This window comes from Erpetoichthys calabaricus, chromosome 2 (assembly GCF_900747795.2).
Source record: "Erpetoichthys calabaricus chromosome 2, fErpCal1.3, whole genome shotgun sequence".
In the NCBI taxonomy this organism is placed as follows: domain Eukaryota; kingdom Metazoa; phylum Chordata; class Cladistia; order Polypteriformes; family Polypteridae; genus Erpetoichthys; species Erpetoichthys calabaricus.
The window spans coordinates 285,272,682-285,292,148 of NC_041395.2; the positions used below are offsets into that span (position 1 = coordinate 285,272,682).

General features: G+C 38.2%; 1 protein-coding gene across 2 annotated transcripts in view; it reads right to left on the reverse strand.

Moving 5' to 3' along the window:
- Positions 1–11,586: 11,586 nt before the first annotated feature.
- Positions 11,587–19,467, reverse strand: part of LOC114644886 (metal transporter CNNM1) — a 70,769-nt gene continuing 62,888 nt past the window's right edge. Inside the window, exons 8-10 of one of the 2 annotated variants that reach the window (XM_051924000.1) lie at positions 16,881–16,994; positions 16,683–16,799; positions 11,587–13,090 (exon numbers count right to left, since the gene is read on the reverse strand). In XM_051924000.1, coding sequence (XP_051779960.1) covers positions 13,011–13,090; positions 16,683–16,799; positions 16,881–16,994 — 311 coding nt within the window. In that variant the 3' untranslated portion in view covers positions 11,587–13,010. Of the gene's footprint in view, positions 13,091–16,682; positions 16,995–19,467 lie in introns of both variants that reach the window. The other variant, XM_051923999.1, reaches the window with a different exon arrangement.

A 19,467-nucleotide genomic window follows, 5' to 3' on the forward strand; every position in this document is an offset into this window, starting at 1 on the left:
CAGTGACCTGTTTGGAACCTGTTTGCCTTTAATGAGCAATGAAAAGAGAAAGGATCAACTGAAATGAACACATCAGATGCCACCATTTTTAAACTTTTTACTGAGGAATCAGTTACACATCTTGTAAAACAGTGACTTGCAAGATTTTGCTTCAGTAATCAAATAATCTGAAAATCCAGTAAAGATCTGATAAAACATATACTTCTTTATATCCCGGTCTCCATAAAAAAGGATATATACTATAATTTAAACATTTATTTTATATATACATCCTGTATATAAAATCTCTATAGTTTACACCTAAAGCCAAACCCTGTTTAACAAGAACTTGCAGTTGTCCATTTCCTTCTTAATCATGCACAAAGAATGGCGTGGTGTTAGTGGGTCAAAAGTTGTATCTTTATTGCAACTGATTTATCAAATAACACTCGCTTTACTGCTGCTGGGGCACTGGAGTTATGCAACAGATACAGTAAATATTTTTAATCTGTGCCTGAATGATCGAAGTGTGCAGCAAAGGGTTTGGATGTGCCTTTACTGGGTAGAAATGAGTCACTACATCTTAACTCGTAGGGAACTCCCTTCCATTATTTGTTAAATAAAGGAGAATCGGCTTCACAAAAGTGCTGGGGGGCCTGGTAGATTAGTAAAGCTTTTAACAGTGACAGTGTTTTTAATTTTTCTTTCTTTGTTTAAGTCTCATAAAATTGCCATGTATCTGCCTAAATTAAATGAGCCTACAGCCTTCAGTGAAACCGCATCCCTTTAATCTGGATTTTCTATTCCTTTTCCCTGTGCCCTCAAGGATTTGTATTTTATTTTATTTTATCAAAATGAAGTGAAGAGGGTGAAGCTGGCCCAAGCTCTCATGAACAGGGTTTAGCTATTTATTGCACAATATAAAATAATTCTTAACGGGGTCTGAACATAATAGTCATCTGTTTCTCATAGGAAGGTGGATCTGTGAATAAAAGTGCAAATGTCGTTGGGTATAAATATGTGCTGGGCTTGTTCTGTGAATTATCCGTATGGGCAAATGATAAAACAAAGCAAAACATTGTGATCCCAGCAAACCTCCACAACCACAATACTAAGTTTTAGATGTCTTCTTTTAATAATCAAAATGTAATTAGAAACGGCAGTGTGTGACATGCCTAACAACTGGGGTTATTAGCCCTTTAAAAAGTCTAGAAGGTGGTATTAACACATAATTACATTTTTAGAAAAAGCACATAATGCATTCGTTTGCATTCTACCAAAAATAAGAAATTTACCCCAATTCAACATGTTTTACTGCAATAATATTTTGCCTAATGTAAATTATATGCTGCAATGCATCAAACCCTTATTGCTACTGTTCAAAATACTGGAGATGGGCTAATAATGGTAATAAGTGTGGTGCATTGTTATTTTTCTTCATAACCGCATAATAAGAGTGAGAATTTGAGTAGCTGGTACGCCATGTAATGCCGCTTTTCCAGTAGGACCCATGAACTATAGAGACTAAAAGTAAACTTGGTTCTTGTTTTGTTTCCACTATTTGCTTTATTCATTCCTGGGCACAATTTTTCGGATTTCACAGTTCTGTTGGCTCCTGCTCTGTAGATGGAATCGCAGTAACGTGGCAGCATGAGTATGCGTCATCTTGGTTTTTTTTCTGTGCACTATTTTTAAATGTTTGCTTCTGCTATTTGGATTTGTGTGATACTCACTTTTTATGCAAAATGGCATAGTGAGAGCCCTTGACAGCAGGCAAAGTGTAAGCATCCACAAGCAGTATTTAGTGCAGCCCTAAAATGTCAGTCCAGATCAGTGCATTTCAAAGAAGCTGGCAGAAGTGGACATTCTGTGCAGAATAATACTGTACAGTGCCAAGAAAAAACAAGTCTGAAATAGCGTAAGCCACCCTAATGCAGGGTGTTCATAGGGAATGTAACGATTTCATGAGGTTGAAGTACAATCAGGGCTGTCGAACTCCAGGCCTGGAGGGCCGCACTGGCTGCAGGTTTTCATTCTAACCAGTGACCAGTTTTCACTGCTAATGAACTTCCTTTTCCTTCATTTTAATAGCCTTGTTTGTAAGGGTTCAGTCCTCTGAATTAATTCTTTTCTTCATTAAATGACCGCCAAACAGAAATGAAATGTGAAGCGAGCCAACAGATGACCTGCTAAATTGGGATTTCAAACTCCAACCAGTCTCTTAATGAGAAGCCAATTCTTGCTGTTAATTAAAGCCGTTATTTAATTCCATGGCTTGTTGCTGCTCTCATTCTCACACAGCAGACAATTCCAAAACTGTTGACTGTCAAAATGTTTTGGTGACCTGAGAGATCAACCTTCCCGAGACCATCACCATTGTGTGATGGGCACAGATGAGCTGGTCATGTGGTCACTTGTTTTGTGTCTCATTACTGTTTGGGTGCTAATTAAGGAGAAAGAAACAACGAAGGGGCCTGAGTCAAGTTAATTAAAATTAAGGCGAAACAAGTTAATCAGCAGCAAAAAATGGTCACTAATGAAGAAGATGGTTAAAATGAAAACCTGCAGCCACTGCGGCCCTCCAGGACTGGAGTTCGACACCCATGAAGTACATAAAAAACAAGAACAGTTGCATCAAATATTTATAATCTTAAAATGTATGCTTCAGTTTCAATGTTTAAAGTGTAAATATTCCATCCATTTTCCAACCCTTTGAATCCGAACACAGGGTCATGGGGGTCTGCTGGAGCCAATCCCAGCTAACACAGGGCACAAGGCAGGAACCAATCCCGGGCAGGGTGCCAACCCACCGCACACTAGGGCCAATTTAGAATCGCCAATCCACCTAACCTGCATGTCTTTGGACTGTGGGAGGAAACCCACGCAGACACGGGGACAACATGCAAACTCCACGCAGGGAGGACCCGGGAAGCAAACCCAGGTCTCCTAACTGCGAGGCAGCAGCACTACCACTGCACCACCGTGCCGCCCAAGTGTAAATATTCTCGATTGTAATAGAAATTTGTCAATTTTCACCCTCTGATTGAGGTCCATAGGGGGCTACATCCCCTTTAAAGGACCAAAAATAAAAAAAAATAATGTCATACTCGTATTCAGGGACCTTAAAATAATCTAAAACATAACCCCACAAGCTTATGTTTGAAAATCATTTTAGTTAGCCCTCTGGCAGTGGCTGTTAGGGTTAGGACCACCAGTAAAGAATCATATATTGAAGATATTATCTAAATCTCAATATAACATAAAACGACACTCCATGTCCTTATTTTGTCAATGAAGAAGAAGACATTGCATTTATATAGCACTTGTAAAGACACTTAGCTCTTTACTTAGAGAGGGCAGAGCCATTTCAAGCACTACCAATGTGCAGCATCCACCTGGCAGCCATTTTGCACCAGTATGCCCACAACACATGCTGGTGAAAGGGTGAGAGAATCAGTTACCCAATAAGGAATGGAGGATGATTAGGGCAGCAGAACGACCAGGCCATAATGGGAAAGACCAGGGAAACACCCTGTCTTTACAAAAAAATGCTCAGGGATCTTTTATGATCACAGCAAGTCAAGACTTCTGTTTTACATCTCAGCCGAAGAACTGAGCCAATTTTTACAGTACAATGTCCCCATCGCTGCACTGGGGCTTTGGGATCCACATTCAGACCACAGGGTAAATGTCTCCCACCCAATCTGGCCTCACCAACACCTCTTCCAGCAGCGACCCAAGCTTTTTCTGGATGGTCTTCCATCCAAGCACTGGCTGGGCCCCAACATGCTTTGCTTCAGCTGGACTACCTCTTTTCTGAAGTGCATGTGATATGGCTGCTGGATGATACCAATGTAATACCAATCTCCATTTTTTCTGAAGTTTTGCAAAAAGGACTAACTTTGGCCCCTCGTATCCTATTGGGGGTGAATCCCTGGGGTTGGTTGACGTGGCATGCACAACCTTAAGTCCTTCTAATCATTTCTTGCTTGACGACACCTATCGGTTTACTCTTTATCATAAGGATGTAATTTCCTGCACAAAATGTGGACTGAAAAACAGCCTAAAAATGAGGGGGTTTCAGGTCTACAGGGCAATAAAATAGGAGCAGAATCCTAAAAAGCATGACGCCGTCCATAACTAGACATCAAAATGAGTTAAGTGGTATGACGTATGTGGGGGGTTTTCTTGTACCGGTGAGTCAAGAGGTGTTGGAAAAAAATGGAATTACTTTAATGCAATCGTAAACACAATAAAAAGTGAAACTAAAGTAAAATGAAGCAAAAAGAACACCTGCTATGCTGGTGTGCAAGAAAAATGACATATACAAATAACAAAAATATACTTTTGATGCAACTTCTCTTCTTTACAGTTTTTGCTTGCAATGGAAAAAAAAAATCCTATACTCCTTGTTTTGTTTCCTGATAGACCCCTGGCCATATTAGAAAAGCGGCATCAGGTAACTTTATAGTCAGACCCCGTTTGACATGCTCTTGCCTACTAATAGAAATACATCCGCAGCATAAACCCATCGACAAACAGGAGGCCTCTGCTCACTTGGAGGCAGAGAGAAAAATGAAGCTCATGCTTATTTGTATTTCAGGCATGCAGATGTACAGTCGATGCACTAATCATCAGCTTGGCATTCTCAATTTACATCTGAGAGAGAGAATTTTGAGGACTACACAAAAAAAAATTTAATTATTATGGCTTCTTGGCAAATGTATCATAATTATTACTAGTATTATTATGATGTGCCTTTTTTAACAACAGACATCTACAGTATACACTGTGTTTTAATCATTGTTCTGTATGGTGAAAAAAACTGCAAAACTGAACTTGCCTGGTGTCTTTGGTGCTTGGCGTGTTGAGTTGTCCATGCTACCATCAAGAAAAGTGCCGTCTCACTTCACAATCCTTACATAATCACATTTTCAGTCATTACTATATTGTGTGCAGTTAAACCATTCCAATGAAAAGGAATTCTTTGATATTTCCTTGTGCTGCATTTCAGTGTCATATTTACCTTGCCAATATAACAGGGGAATATATCAGAATTACGTGCAATACAAAACTGCTGGGCTGTCTACCAGTTTCCTTTACCTTTTTTCCCATTCACGGCTGACTCAGAGTCACTGATGAAAGCTGCAGCCACACAAATAAACGCTCCCTTACATTTGGTCAGTGGTGACTTGCCAGTTGACCTAATTTCCATTCTTTCGATTTCATATCCCAAGAGGAATGTCCATGAAAATATAAGGAGAATATGTACGTATGCTCCACTCCTGGTGGGGATTCTATACACTGGAGATCCTCAAGTTCTGTCTTGGAGGGCTGCTGTGGCTTCAGGTTATTGTTCAACCCAACTGCTTTATTTAGAAGCCAATCTATACCAATAGCAGATCTTATTTAATTTCATGTCAGATTATTCTTATATTGTTGATATTTCCATATCCAAATTATTAGTAATTCTCTGTCCTTCACTTGTTCCTCTTTTATTTCTCTCCAGATATTTTACTGAAACACAGAATTCATTAAGAACGCACACACAACTATATTAGGGGAATTTCACACAACAATAAACACTCTCATACTCTTGAAGGTGTACATGGTGAGCTGCTGGTTCTTCTGTCATTTGTATCTCATTATTCATAGCCAGATGATAAAAACAGTAAATGCAGCCGTTTAAGACCAAAATAAGCAATTATGAGTTGGGAATCTTGATGAGTGAGTTGATATCAGCCAACTTGGTTTCTGATTAGGAAATTGAGTTGAAACAAAATCCTGCAGCTATTGCAGCCCTCCAGGACTAAGGCAGAGGACCCCTGGATTAAATTAACGTTCTTTCTATTTTCTGAATCCACTTAATGCAACAAAGGGTTACAAGGAGTCAAAGCCTCTCCAGGTGGCATTTGTTGTAAGGCAGGAACCAACACCCCTCATGGACCCCGTGATCATCAGAGGTGACTGCGTGCAGATGGTGCAGACCTATAAATATCTGGGAGTGCAGCTGGATGATAAATTAGACTGGACTGCCAATACTGATGCGCTGTGCAAGAAAGGACAAAGCCGGTTATACTTCCTTAGAAGGCTGGCATCCTTCAACATCTGCAATAAGATGCTGCAGATGTTCTATCAGACAGTTGTGGCGAGCGCCCTCTTCTACGCGGTGGTGTGCTGGGGAGGCAGCATTAAGAGGAAAGACGCCTCACGCCTGGACAAACTGGTGAGGAAGGCAGGCTCTATTGTTGGCATGGAGCTGGACAGTTTAACATCTGTGGCAGAGCGAAGGGCGCTCAGCAGGCTCCTATCAATTATGGAGAATCCACTGCATCCACTAAACAGTATCATCTCCAGACAGAGGAGCAGCTTCAGCGACAGACTGCTGTCACCGTCCTGGTCCACTGACAGATTGAGGAGATCGTTCCTCCCCCAAACTATGCAACTCTTCAATTCCACCCGGGGGGGGGGGGGGGGGGGGGGACAAACGTTAACATTTAACATTATACAAAGTTATTGTCTTTTTTTCACCTGCATTATTATCATTATCATTCTTTAATTTAATATTATTTATTGTCTATCTATCTATCTATCTATCTATCTATCTATCTGTCTATCTATCTATCTATCTATCTATCTATCTATCTAGACAGGATACCCATTTATAGAGAAAACTGCGCACGCACCTCCTTGTACGTACAGCACCAGTCTGGACTCACCAGTCAGCCACATTACATAGAAGTAGACTCCACCTTTTAACATTCCACTGATGAGAATGTTAGTTTAACACTATTGGTGTTGTATATGTGAACAATGGCCTATGTATAAAAGTGTTGTGCAGTGATTTAAAGTTTTATTTAAGATTTTCAAATTAAAAAATGAAGACATTAATTTAAAATGCTTTTTTCAAAAGAAATGCAGCCTGTATTTAATATTGCCTATTGTTCTCATTTGTACTAGTTATGCAATGTGTGATATAAATGGGCAGCTGGCCAATACACTGCAATTTATAATCTGAAGACAAAGCTTGATGCATTCTTCTGCAGTGCTGGCACAAAGCTTGTATCCTGAGCGCAGGAGAAATGCCTCTCACATACGTTTAGGTCTTCTTCAGGATCATCTGTGTATTAACCATTAAACAGGGCCGCTCAAGAGCTGCTGGCTTCCCTAATTCCCTGGTCTCTAGTACCAATCAGTCATAAAAGCACCAGTGATTTTTACAGTTCTATGCCTGGCTAAACATTACTGTTTACATGTGAGTTGCAGGAGAGTGTCTGCCTCTGGAAATAAAACAGGCAAGTACTTTGAAGTGTGCTCTTATTTTGTACACTATTTTAAATTATTATTTTTGTAATAATAAAAAAGAGCAAGCCCTGTCAACAGGTTTTTATATTCCTTTTCCAGACTAAATTTATGTCATAATAAATATGTCCAAAACAGATGGTTCATGTAATTGTCTAACTTTTGTGAACTATTTATCCCTAAAAGAACAAGCAGAACAAATTTCCCTATAACTGCTTCTGGCCATTTTTGGAACCAGCAGCAGATGACGTTTTGGGTAGTTTACACAGTATATATGCTTTCAATTCTTTGGTTTGATATGGTTATTAAAATTGTATTTATTTATACTTTACATGATATAGAAATGGGTGGTACTGTGGTACAGCTGTTAGAGAAGCTGCCTCATTGCTTCAGATGCCGGGGTTGGGCAGAGTCTGTATATGCTCTTCCAGCGTGTGCATGAGGTATTCATTCCAAAGATAGACAGGTAACTTTAACTAGACACTCTAATCTGGCCTGCTATATGAAAAAACTTCCGTTCGTGTTGGAGTTGTGGGCACAACAAGCTGGACTTGCTTTGTTCAAATGCCAGTGCCTTTAAATGAAATACTGCAGTACAACTGAGCAGATATGACCACATTTTACTCCCACCTATAAGCCCATGATTGGTAGCAGAAGCCCACTTATTTAAGCCAATTCAAGTTCTTATGTGTTTTTTCTGGTTGTTGCTTGTTTGCTATAATATAAAATATCCGTCCATCCATTATCCAACCCGCTATATCCTAACTACAGGGTCACGGGGGTCTGCTGGAGCCAATCCCAGCTTACACAGGGTGCAAGGCAGGAAACAAACCCCGGGCAGGGCACCAGCCCACCGCAGAATATAAAATATGTATAGAGTACATACTGTATATATATATTTATATATATATATTTATATCTATTATATAAAAACATCCTTCGAAGTGACAAGACATTTTGGAAGAGAGATTTTTTCAAGTCACTCTCATTCGTGTGAATGCTTTTGTCAGACACACTTTCTGCACTCTCAGCTCTTATACAATTTTCCTCACTTAAGTTCCCAATTAAGGAAGACATATTATGTCCAAATCTTATTGAAGAATTTCACCACGAAGGGTTATCAACATAAAAAATGAGTACACGGACAATCCCTGCACCAAGAAACGAGGAAGTCAAACAAATTAACGCCAAAAATGTCGAATGGTTACACAGCAAATTGGTTCAATGCATATCAATAGACTATGCTGAAACAGTTGGTGGTGATCGTGTGGAAGATGAAAACAACAACTTACAATATCCCAAAGAATATCTAAAACTGTTAAAAACGTCTGGTCTTACAATGCACGAATTGCTGTAGAAAGAAAGATGTATCCAAGAAAGGTAATGTAGTACATCTTCCGCAGATAACATTTTAGACAACAAAGGAGATCTTGATATGCCATTCGGTATTAAAACGTTAACAGTTTCCCGTTAGAATAGCTTTTGCAAAGACAATTAACAAATCTCAGAGCCAAATATTCGAAAAATCGTTTTATTAATAGAGAGAAAGAAACGAAATTCAACCAAGGGTAGTTATACGTTGCGTTGATGCATATGTAACAATTCCCATGAAAATAAAAATCTGTTTAAATTGTACATCCGCATCCCCATATGCGAGCAGCAGAACCGCAAAGAGGCTATCGCGTAGCACAGGCTGTGGATTTGGCGAGTGAAGCCCCCTACTATATATATATATATATATATATATATATATATATATATATATATATATATATATATATATATATATGTATATATATATATATATGTATATATATATATATATATATATATATATATATATATATATATATATATATATATATATATATATATATATATATATTCTCTTGAACTTCAGTAATGTTTTAATTTCACCTACACATTAAAGTTCAGCAAAGTTGTACCATACAGTATGTTCCAATTTTATAAGCTTTATTCTTAGGGCCTTTTGCATCTCATCTATCTATGATTATGAGTGTGAATTTCTGTGTGAGAATTCAATGCACTGAACTGCCAGCCCAGGTAGGGTCAGAGTCTGACTTGCAGCAGATACTGCTGACACATAGCAGTAGCAATTCCCAAGTGAATTAAGAGGGCTTGTTACTGAATGGACAGTCTACTGTCACACTGCTCCAAAGTATTCATCTTATCCTATGCTTTTTCCTACCCTGATCACTTCAAAGTGTGCAGCTGCATTTTTGAAGCTGGTCACGGTGGGTGCTTTAAGATAGAAAATCATACACATTTATATTAAATTGTGGGCTGCATCAGGAGTGGGCAGGAGGAGGAGTATAGAAATCTAATCAAGGACTTTGTTAACTGGTGCGACTCAAACCACCTACAACTGAACACCAGCAAAACCAAGGAGCTTGTGATGGATTTTAGGAGGACCAGGCCCCTCATGGACCCCGTGATCATCAGAGGTGACTGTGTGCAGAGGGTGCAGACCTATAAATACCTGGGAGTGCAGCTGGATGATAAATTGGACTGGACTGCCAATACTGATGCTCTGTGTAAGAAAGGACAGAGCTGACTATAATTCCTTAGAAGGCTGGCATCCTTCAACATCTGCAATAAGATGCTGCAGATGTTCTATCAGACGGTTGTGGCGAGCGCCCTCTTCTACGCGGTGGTGTGCTGGGGAGGCAGCATAAAGAAGAGGGACGCCTCACGCCTGGACAAACTGGTGAGGAAGGCAGGCTCTATTGTTGGCATGGAGCTGGACAGTTTGACATCTGTGGCAGAGCGACGGGCGCTAAGCAGGCTCCTGTCAATCATGGAGAATCCACTGCATCCACTAAACAGTGTCATCTCCAGACAGAGGAGCAGCTTCAGTGACAGACTGAGGAGATCGACCCACACTATGCGACTCTTCAATTCCACCCGGGGGGGTAAATGTTAACACTATACAAGATTATTGTCTACTATACCTGCCTAATACTCTCCACCTTGCATTTTTTTTTAACTTGCACTGCGTTTTTATTGCTCTTTAATTTAATATTGTTTTTATCAGTATGCTGCTGCTGGAGTATGTGAATTTCCCCTTGGGGATTAATGAAGTATCTATCTATCTATCTATCTATCTATCTATCTATCTATCTATCTATCTATCTATCTATCTATCAAGTATTACCCAAAAATGGAAAAGTGGATGCCAAGTGAAAATCAAACTCTGCATTCTACAAAAAAAGTTAAACTGTCAAACAAGGTAATGTATGTAAGATGTTTATGGGATACTATGTGTAACTGAAAAAAATGTCACCTTTCTTAATATCGTAATAACACATGCAGAAGACACACAGGTTCAAATAGTAGCTAGTTAGCTGTTTCCTACCCTGTTAAATTAGACTCTATTAATTGACTGACTGACTGAACAAAGCACATTACTGACAATTCTAAATTCTTAATAACCAATCCAAATTAAACTGGAGGACAGAGACATTCCTCTGTAGAGTTCTCATGTCCTTTAATGTTCATTTGGGTTTCTCCAGGTACTCTGGTTTCCTGCCATATCCCACGACATGTAGGGAAGGTTGATTAGTGATACAGATTGGCCAGCTTTGCATGAGGGTAGATGTGAGTGTATTTGAGCGTACCCTGTGATGGAGAAGTGCTCACTTTGAAGTTGGTTTCTGCCTTGCCTCCTATGAGAAGCTCTAGTCCCAGTGAATCTGTGTTGCAATACATGTGTTTAGAAAATGAATATTTGATTGGCATGGCCCAGCAGGACCAGAGCTGCTAACCACATGGGTTATTATTTTAATTGGAACAGAAAATAGTAGCCAGTGCAACCCAGAAAGAAAGGAGATGGAGACCCTGACCATAAAGATAATCATGCAGGCTATAGCTATATCCTTCCAGTGAAACATCTTAAGTGTTAATTGTAATATCTAGAGGAAATAGACAGCTCACTTCCAAAGTGAAGTTCTTTCCAGAGTTGAGGTGGTTTTTCCAACAGATAAACTCTGGTTCAAATCAAACCAATCCTGCTAAAAAAGTATTTCACATTTTTTGAATGCATTTACAAAATACTGTCAGTGACTCATACATTAACATCTTACTAAACACTAAAGGAAATCTGCAACGTTATCCAATCTGGAATCAAAATGAGCCTGTTATTTCTATTAACATTTCCATTACAAAAATTTTGGAAAGTAAATCATTAATAACTGTAGTACTTATGTTATTTCCTTAAAAGCAGATTTCATTTTAGTTTACCCACTAAACATCAGCTTTCTCATACAAGCTTAATCTAGGCAGAGGGTTACAGACTATCTTGGCAGAAGTGGGTGCAAGGCAGGAAATGGCCCTGGATAGGGCACCAGATTTTGGCCAGTTTAGAGTGACCAGTTTACCTAACGTACATGTCTTAGGGCAGTTGGGAGAAAAACACACACAGACACAGAGAGAACATCCAGGTGTGGGATTTGAACCCAGGATGTTTGATCTGGGAGGTGACAGCACTGTCCACTATGCCACTGTGCTGCCCTACCTCCAAAATAATGAAAATAAAATGCACAACTTGTGCCCTGTATGTGCTGTAGATGTCAAAGCAAAACTCAGCCAGTACAGGTACAATGTGCCTTAAGAGAAAAACATGGCACACATTTTTAACATTAATAGCATTTGTCTCCTTAGTGTAAAGTGCTGAAAAATAGAGCATAAGGTACTCATTATGATTAAGATAAATTAATACTGCTCAGGTTAAAACTGGTAAATCCAAAAAGAAGATCATGTTCGAAACAGTGTACGTTAAATAATAACACATAACATAAAATTTGTGCGTTGCCTAAAATGGATTCCAGTATATCCCTGTACCTAACTTAAACAAAAAAAAAATTTACTGGTGAGGCTTTACAAGAAAATACATTTAGACTTCATTAAAGTGCTGTTAAATTCACATTGAATTAGTATTTTGTCATACTTATGAGGCATTCTGTCCCATTTAGAATACTGTTGGTATGAGTGAAGTCATAACTGGCAATGGAAGCTGTAGAATTTCCATAAAGTACATGGTCTCATTGCACTCTTTTTCCATGTTGTACTATTTTTGCAATTTCCTTCTCCTCTCTGATAACAAGGTGATGTTGAAAGTTATGCAGTTTCATTAAAACTATATGTTTTCAACCAAGTGTTCCACCAAAGTGATTCAAGCAACAAAAGTAAATTTATCATCACTCTATTGTAGAGGAGATCCAAAATATTATAATAGCCTCTAATATGTTTGAACCTGGAAGAACCTGTTCTTTTTGATATTACCCCATTGTAAATCTTAATTATATATAAAAATTATAACATGTGTCTAAACTGTTGACTGTTCCTACTGTTGATTCTGCTAACCACATATCAAATTAGATGCACTGTTGTTCATAAAGGTATACAGGAAGAACATGTGATGAGAGTATGTGGTAATCAGTAGACTCTCACAGGGCTGCTCCCTGTGTGTACAGCTAAGCAGACTAGCACATGCTGATTTTAACTATGAACCTAGTACAATTCTGTTTAATATGATTATGAGGAGAGTCTACTGACAAGCTTTCAACCACAACAAAAATCTCACCCATCTTAATTCATTTACTTGATTGGTCTGGGGCAGGTTTGGAATTTTGGGATAGGTAAGTTTCATTCTTTTGCTGAAGTACCCAGCCCACCTTTCCTGTTTCATAATTCCATCTGTTTTAGCAAACTTAGGTTTTTACTTGGGAAACTGCAGGATTGTCTTCTGGTGTTCTTTCTCCATCACGAGACTTTTTCCTTTTTTTATTGCCTGAAAAAAATGCATATATATATATATCATTATACAATAGCAGCATAATGTGTCTTCTATTAAAGGATGAGTTTGGTATTTTTCAAGTTATTTCTTTTCAATCATGGTATATATTAATTTGCCACATAAAATTGTATTGTAAAGTGAAGGTTTTTTTTCATAAATTTTAAAAATAATCTGTTCTTGCAGTTTGCAATGGGGCTGCAGGTTACCAGGGTCCAAACATTAAAAGTTTGAACTTACCAAATATGCCTATTGTAAATCAAGAATGTTATCGGATATTAATCCACATCTGCACAAATATTGTAAAACAGCATATCCATGTCCCTTTAGAAAGGAATAAAAAAAGCAAACAAACTATTTGAGATTCTACGATTTTAAAAGAAAATCAGCTCTGCACTTCATCTTGCCAATTGTCTCTCCCTTCACGGCAAGAAAAGCAAGGTGGCAAATGGGTGTCTGCACAAAATAATTATTTCTAGCTTCCTTTCATTATTTTAAGGGTGCCTCATAAATGTGGAAGGCATGTTTTCTTAAATTGAAACTTTTGCTGCTTCACTGTGGGCGTATTTGGTATGTTTTAAGGCTTTTTCATTTACCCATCGGGCCTTATACCCTTCAGCTCCTTTGTAAAAACTGCAAGACCCGACAAGGTATTTTTAAAATTTAAAAAAGATTCACTTTAGAACACAATTTTTTTGAGGCAAATTAATATATACCATAATAGTAAAGAAATAACATTGACATAAAAAATACTAAATTTATCCTGTAAATGAAACAATTAATGTATTTCAATAAATTCTAATTTATCATGGTGCCAGAGAGTGTTGGCATGTTGCATATCGGTCAGACATGCACATAACAAATTCACTGCAAATGTGAAAATACAATTACTACTGCTGCAACAAATATCTACAGTATCTGTCTATATACCCATCCTTACATGTAGAATCTATATTATCCAAATCTACTGTATATTGTGTATATACAACTCTGTGTCTTTATGTGTATGCATTATGTTATTAGTAATGTGGGACATTGTAATTGCATTTTAACTGTGAATTTGTTATTTGCGCTTTGATCCAGCACGCAGTGAAAAATGCCATACAAAAATAAACCAAACTAAGTTATTACCCCCAGAAGATTGACAGCTACCTGAGTTCCCCCATAAAATATAATTACACATTGGTATTAGAAGTCCAAAATATTACTAGAACATTCTGAACATTTTAAACATTCTATTTTATTGCAGGATGGTGTTGGAGTAGAGTTTACAGATTCCCGCCTTATACGTGTGGTAATCTGATTTTTCGCCTTCACCCCAAAAAACATGGGATAGATTGAGTAGCAATACCAAAACACATATGTGCATGAATGGGCCCTGCATGAATTGGCTTCTCATATTTAGCACCCGATGTTGTCAGTTTAGTCTTTCATGATCCTGATTTAGATTAAGTGGGTTTAAAAATGTTGTGTAACTTTAATATTAGTAGTTGGCCAATTTTCAGTTTTTAAATTGTTTTTTTCAGTTTTAAAATGTGCATAGAAAAATCAATTGTTGCATTAAACTTTTAATTATATCGTTATTTAGATTTATGTGTAATTTTTTAAAAGTACACCATGATGGATTAGAGGTTAACACTGCTACCTCATGGCTCCAACATCTTAAATTCAAGTCCTAGCCTAGTCACTCTAAGTGTGCCATTTGTAAGTTCTCCCCATATACACAATAAAATGAGCTGTGTGTTAGGTTAACTGGTGATTCTGAGTGTTTGTGTGTCTGACAGAATGCTATATGATAGGCTCCAGTCTCCACAGGCTCCAACTGAATCAAATAGCTGAAGTGATGAATGAATGAATTATCAGTTATCATCAATCCATCGATTTCTGAACTTCCTTTTCCATTCCTGGGTAATGGGACGCTAGAATCTATTTCAGAAGGATCTGGCATGAGAAAGGAACAAATAATTTTAAACACCAATCTAATGTGAAATACACATCCCTACACACATATTCTAGAACAGGGGACTACAGGGTCAGTTCTGGAGGGCCATAATGGCTACACATTTTTTTTCCAACACGATTGCTTAATTAGAAACTAATCCTTGCCAGTAATAGATCTTATATTTAATTTCGTGGTTTGTTAGTGTGTTAATTCTGCAATGTCAGGACATTTCTTTCCAAGGATATCATTCAAATGATTTGTAGCCTGAAGCGGAGGAGCAATTCTCAGTCCTTCACTTTTTTCTCTTCAGGTATTTTATTATGCCAGACAGGTCACAATGAATACACACAGGTATAAATGGAGGCAGATTAGATGGAGAACTGCTGGTTCCTCTGTCATTTGCATCTTGTTGCTAATAAGGAACAATTAAAACAGTCAGCTGCTGTTTAAGACTTAAATATGCAATTAAGGGTGGGGAATCGTAACAACTGAGGCAACTAAAAATATTGCTTGAGCAATAAGTGCTTTAACAGCAATAATTGACTTCTTATTAAGAAATCGTGTTAGAACAAAAGTCTGTGGCCCCTTCTGCTCGTCAGGACTGACTTTGTAGATCCCTGTTTTAGAATAATACAGAGTCTGAGATTAATCTAACATGTATGTTTTATGGGCATTTATAAAAAGTATAATAATAATCATTGTCATATTTATTGATGATCAAACCTATTTAATTTAGGCAAAGATAAAATAGCTAAAGCTTCTACCAGCAGCGTTGGCCAGAAGGGGAATTCAGGCTTGGAGAGGTGGTACTGCATTCCATTACAGGATACACCCACTGTTGAGGAAGAGTTTGGAGTCACCGGTTAAACTAAAATATACACGTTTGACATGTAGGAGGATAAACCACATGGGTACAGGGAGAATTTCACCTCCACCTACTGTAGGCTGTGACCATGCCATGATTGAAATCCATGACTCTGGAGCTGTGAAGAAGCAACTCTCAATTCATAATAGTAATAGGAATAAAAAGGAAAAGAAGCCGATGGGTTTAGGAAAAATAAACAATCCATCTTAAATAGACATTATTTGTTCCACCCACTATATCTCTTTATCCATTCATTTTTGGACTTGCTCTTCCCTTTGTATTTTTGTCAGGTTCCAAAGCCCATCCTACTAACATTTTGTGCAAAGCAGGAATCAACCCAAGACTTGCTAGTCAATTGCAGGACAAAGTTTCCAACACACCATACCAGTTTAGAGTTGTTGGATAGCCTAACACAGAAGTCTTATTTATGTGATGACACGTTGGAGCCTCCAAAAAACACATTCACTTCATACAGGGAGTGAGAAGGTCATTAATTGAAACCAGGTCCCTTTATGTATGAGGCAGCAGTGCTTACCACTACATTACCATCCCTCTAATAAGAGCATACCATGTAAAATATTTGTAATGTTTCTGCTTTTTGAGAGTCAACTATAGTTTTACCTATGAAGGAAGATTTTAAGGTCTTGGACTGAAAAATGGCAACTGACCATACAGTATACCCAGCCTGACTTTGATTTAATGCCTTAAGGCATAAATTTCATGCTCATGTTCATGAGAGAACACATGTACTGTAGCAAACATAAGTAAAGCAGATTCCTTACTCAGTTTACGAAGCAGCTTTTTCCCTAATGTCTCCTCTGACCCACTGAGAGATAGACTGCTGATGAATGGAGAACTGGACACATTTTCCTCAACTGGAACTCCTAAGGTGTCCTCATCTGTGAATTTATTCAAAAGAATATATGTAAAGGATGTCAAAATGACCAACTGTAGAGCTAAACCCCAAGGCAGACACTCACTTTGCTTTCCATCTCTTTTAGAACTTTCAGTTAGGTCTTCACGGATGTAAGGAATTTCGTCCATCCAAAGAAATACAGAATCGCTGGGGCTTTTCTGGCCATCTGACTTGCTCCCTGAAGTAATGAAAAAAATGCAGTCACCATTTTTACAGACAGATACTTTTTGATTTTACCTTCTTCATAGAAATACCTTACAAAATTATTATATGTTAGTCAAAATAGAAGAGACATTTTTGTGCAAGTGAATTAGTCAGTTATTCTGTATACCTTCATGTTGCTGGAATAGACTTTGCCACATCTACTGTAGGTTCAGCTCCTGCCAGCCTGAATTGGATTAAAGATGTTCAGTAAATAGGGTGGCATGGTAGCACAGCGTTTAGTGCTGATGCTTTACAGATCCTGCACTGTAAGCACATGTTTGTTGTCCACGTGGAGTCTGCATATTCTTTCCTATGTCTATTTGTGGTTTCTTCCAGATACTTTGGTTTTCATCTAACATATCCAAAGATTATCAGAAGACAGCCTAATGCTAGACAGTGTGGCACAGTGGTTAGGGCTTGGGACTTCAAACCTTGAGGTGGTGGGTTCTTATTCTATTACTGACACTGTATGACAACTAAACAGGGCCCGTTAAAGGCCATTGAGGTATTCTTTGTGTGATTTTGGGCTATAAAAAAATATATTGTTGTTGTTGTGTGACAGTGAGCCTGTGATCCAAATGGAAAAAACAAAATAAATGTAAGAAATTGTATCTCAAATGTTGTAAGTCAGGATCAGACAAAAATAAATACAAATAATGATGGCCTGGAGCATTGTCCAAGCCTGTTTCCTGTCTTGGGTGTGTGCCTAGTATCGTTAGGATAGACTCGAGTTCCGCCATGACCCTGCTTGGGTTAAGAGGGTTTGAGAATGAATGAATGTTCAAGCATAGACAGAGTGACCAACACTGCTTTCTGGAGCAATTAATATTTCCTTAAAAAGGGTAAAATGAAAGAAGTGTGTATACTGTATGTTACAAATGCATACAGTAAATATACTCATCAGAAAATCAAAGGAAAACATAAGTGAGAAAGAGAAGTAATAGAATGTCATTTTAAGAATGCAAGACTTTAACTTAAGCTTGTGTATGAATGAGTGAAATAACCATAAGGCATGTAACAAATGAGAAGAGAATGTCCAGTCCATTAAGCTTATTCAGTTAGCTAAAAGCTAAGCTGTCCTAATATTTCATTCAGACATTTATATATTTAAAAATCCATCAAGATATTAGTTTCAGTTATGTGACTTGAGAATTTATTCTAGATTCCCATGACCCCTAGATGAAGAAGTCCTCCCTGGCTTTTGTCTTGACAATAATTTCCACCCATGCCCTCATGTATCCGATTCACTATTTAAATTAAACGATTCAGTGGGAAGAGCTTCACAGACATCAGAGTTAGAACAGATGACAGAGGGACCATTAAGTCTGATAAGCATTTTACTGAGAAACGTGCACTGACGCCTAGGAACACTGAGAAGCCAGCACAGATACTGAGGTTAAACAGCAAAGTGTGGGGTATGGTTAGAATCAAGACTTTGTTCAGGGGTTAGAGGGTTTCAAGGTTAGTGTGGAGGAGACAGGAGGTCAATTAGTCAGGGTGGCTGTGGTTTCACATTGCCATTCTGTTCTGTACAGAATGTGTCAAGACATTGATTACTTTCAATTATGCATTCATTTTCTAATCCCAATCCTGATTGAGCCTGTCATGGGGGAAATAACTGTTAGGCGATAACAGAACATCAAGTCCTTTGCAGGACACATTCAATTGATCACACAAGGTCATTTTCGACTCACTAGGGAACATCCATCTTTGTGTGAGAGAAAACTGAAGCAAAAGCAGAAAACCACCACAAGGAGAACATGGTTCATGAAGACAATACCTGGACCATAATTTGAATGTAGGATTCCATAGATTTGAGGAGGCAGTGCTAACCACTGTTCCACAGTGCCAGTCTCATTATGAAATATTGATAATTATTCTACAAACTACAATACTTAATGTAGAAAATATGTTGGTGGTTTTAGATAGTACTTTTTATAGCAGAAATTACTCATGAAAATAAAAATTATTCATGTCATGGTCTCTCAGTGGCTGTACTATTGTCTCTTGGATAGGACCCAGAACCTCCCCTCTTCCTGTCTCTTTCTCTCTCTCTGTGCGTCTTTCAATACTGGCCTCTCTTCCACTCACTGTGTCATTATTTTGAGATAAACCCAGCTTTGAATCCATTCCTATTTTTTCTTCAGACAAAGGCCAGAATTACAACTGGGGTCAGGGGGAGGTACATAAAATCTTTTGGCCACCAAACCACAGTGCTCCTAGTGGCTCCTGCAACCACTGTGCTCTTCTGTAACCCTAAAGGGAAAGGCTGCTTAGGTGAACTCTGGGCTGCCTTTCTTCAAAGGGCTACATGGTCCTACTCTTTAACGCTCTAGCACCATATGCTATAATCTAACATTGACGTGAAACAACTAACCTCTGGGTACTTCTTCTGGATCTTACTTTTAAAAAGGCTTCTGAAGTGGAAGCATTTGCCAGAGAGTGTT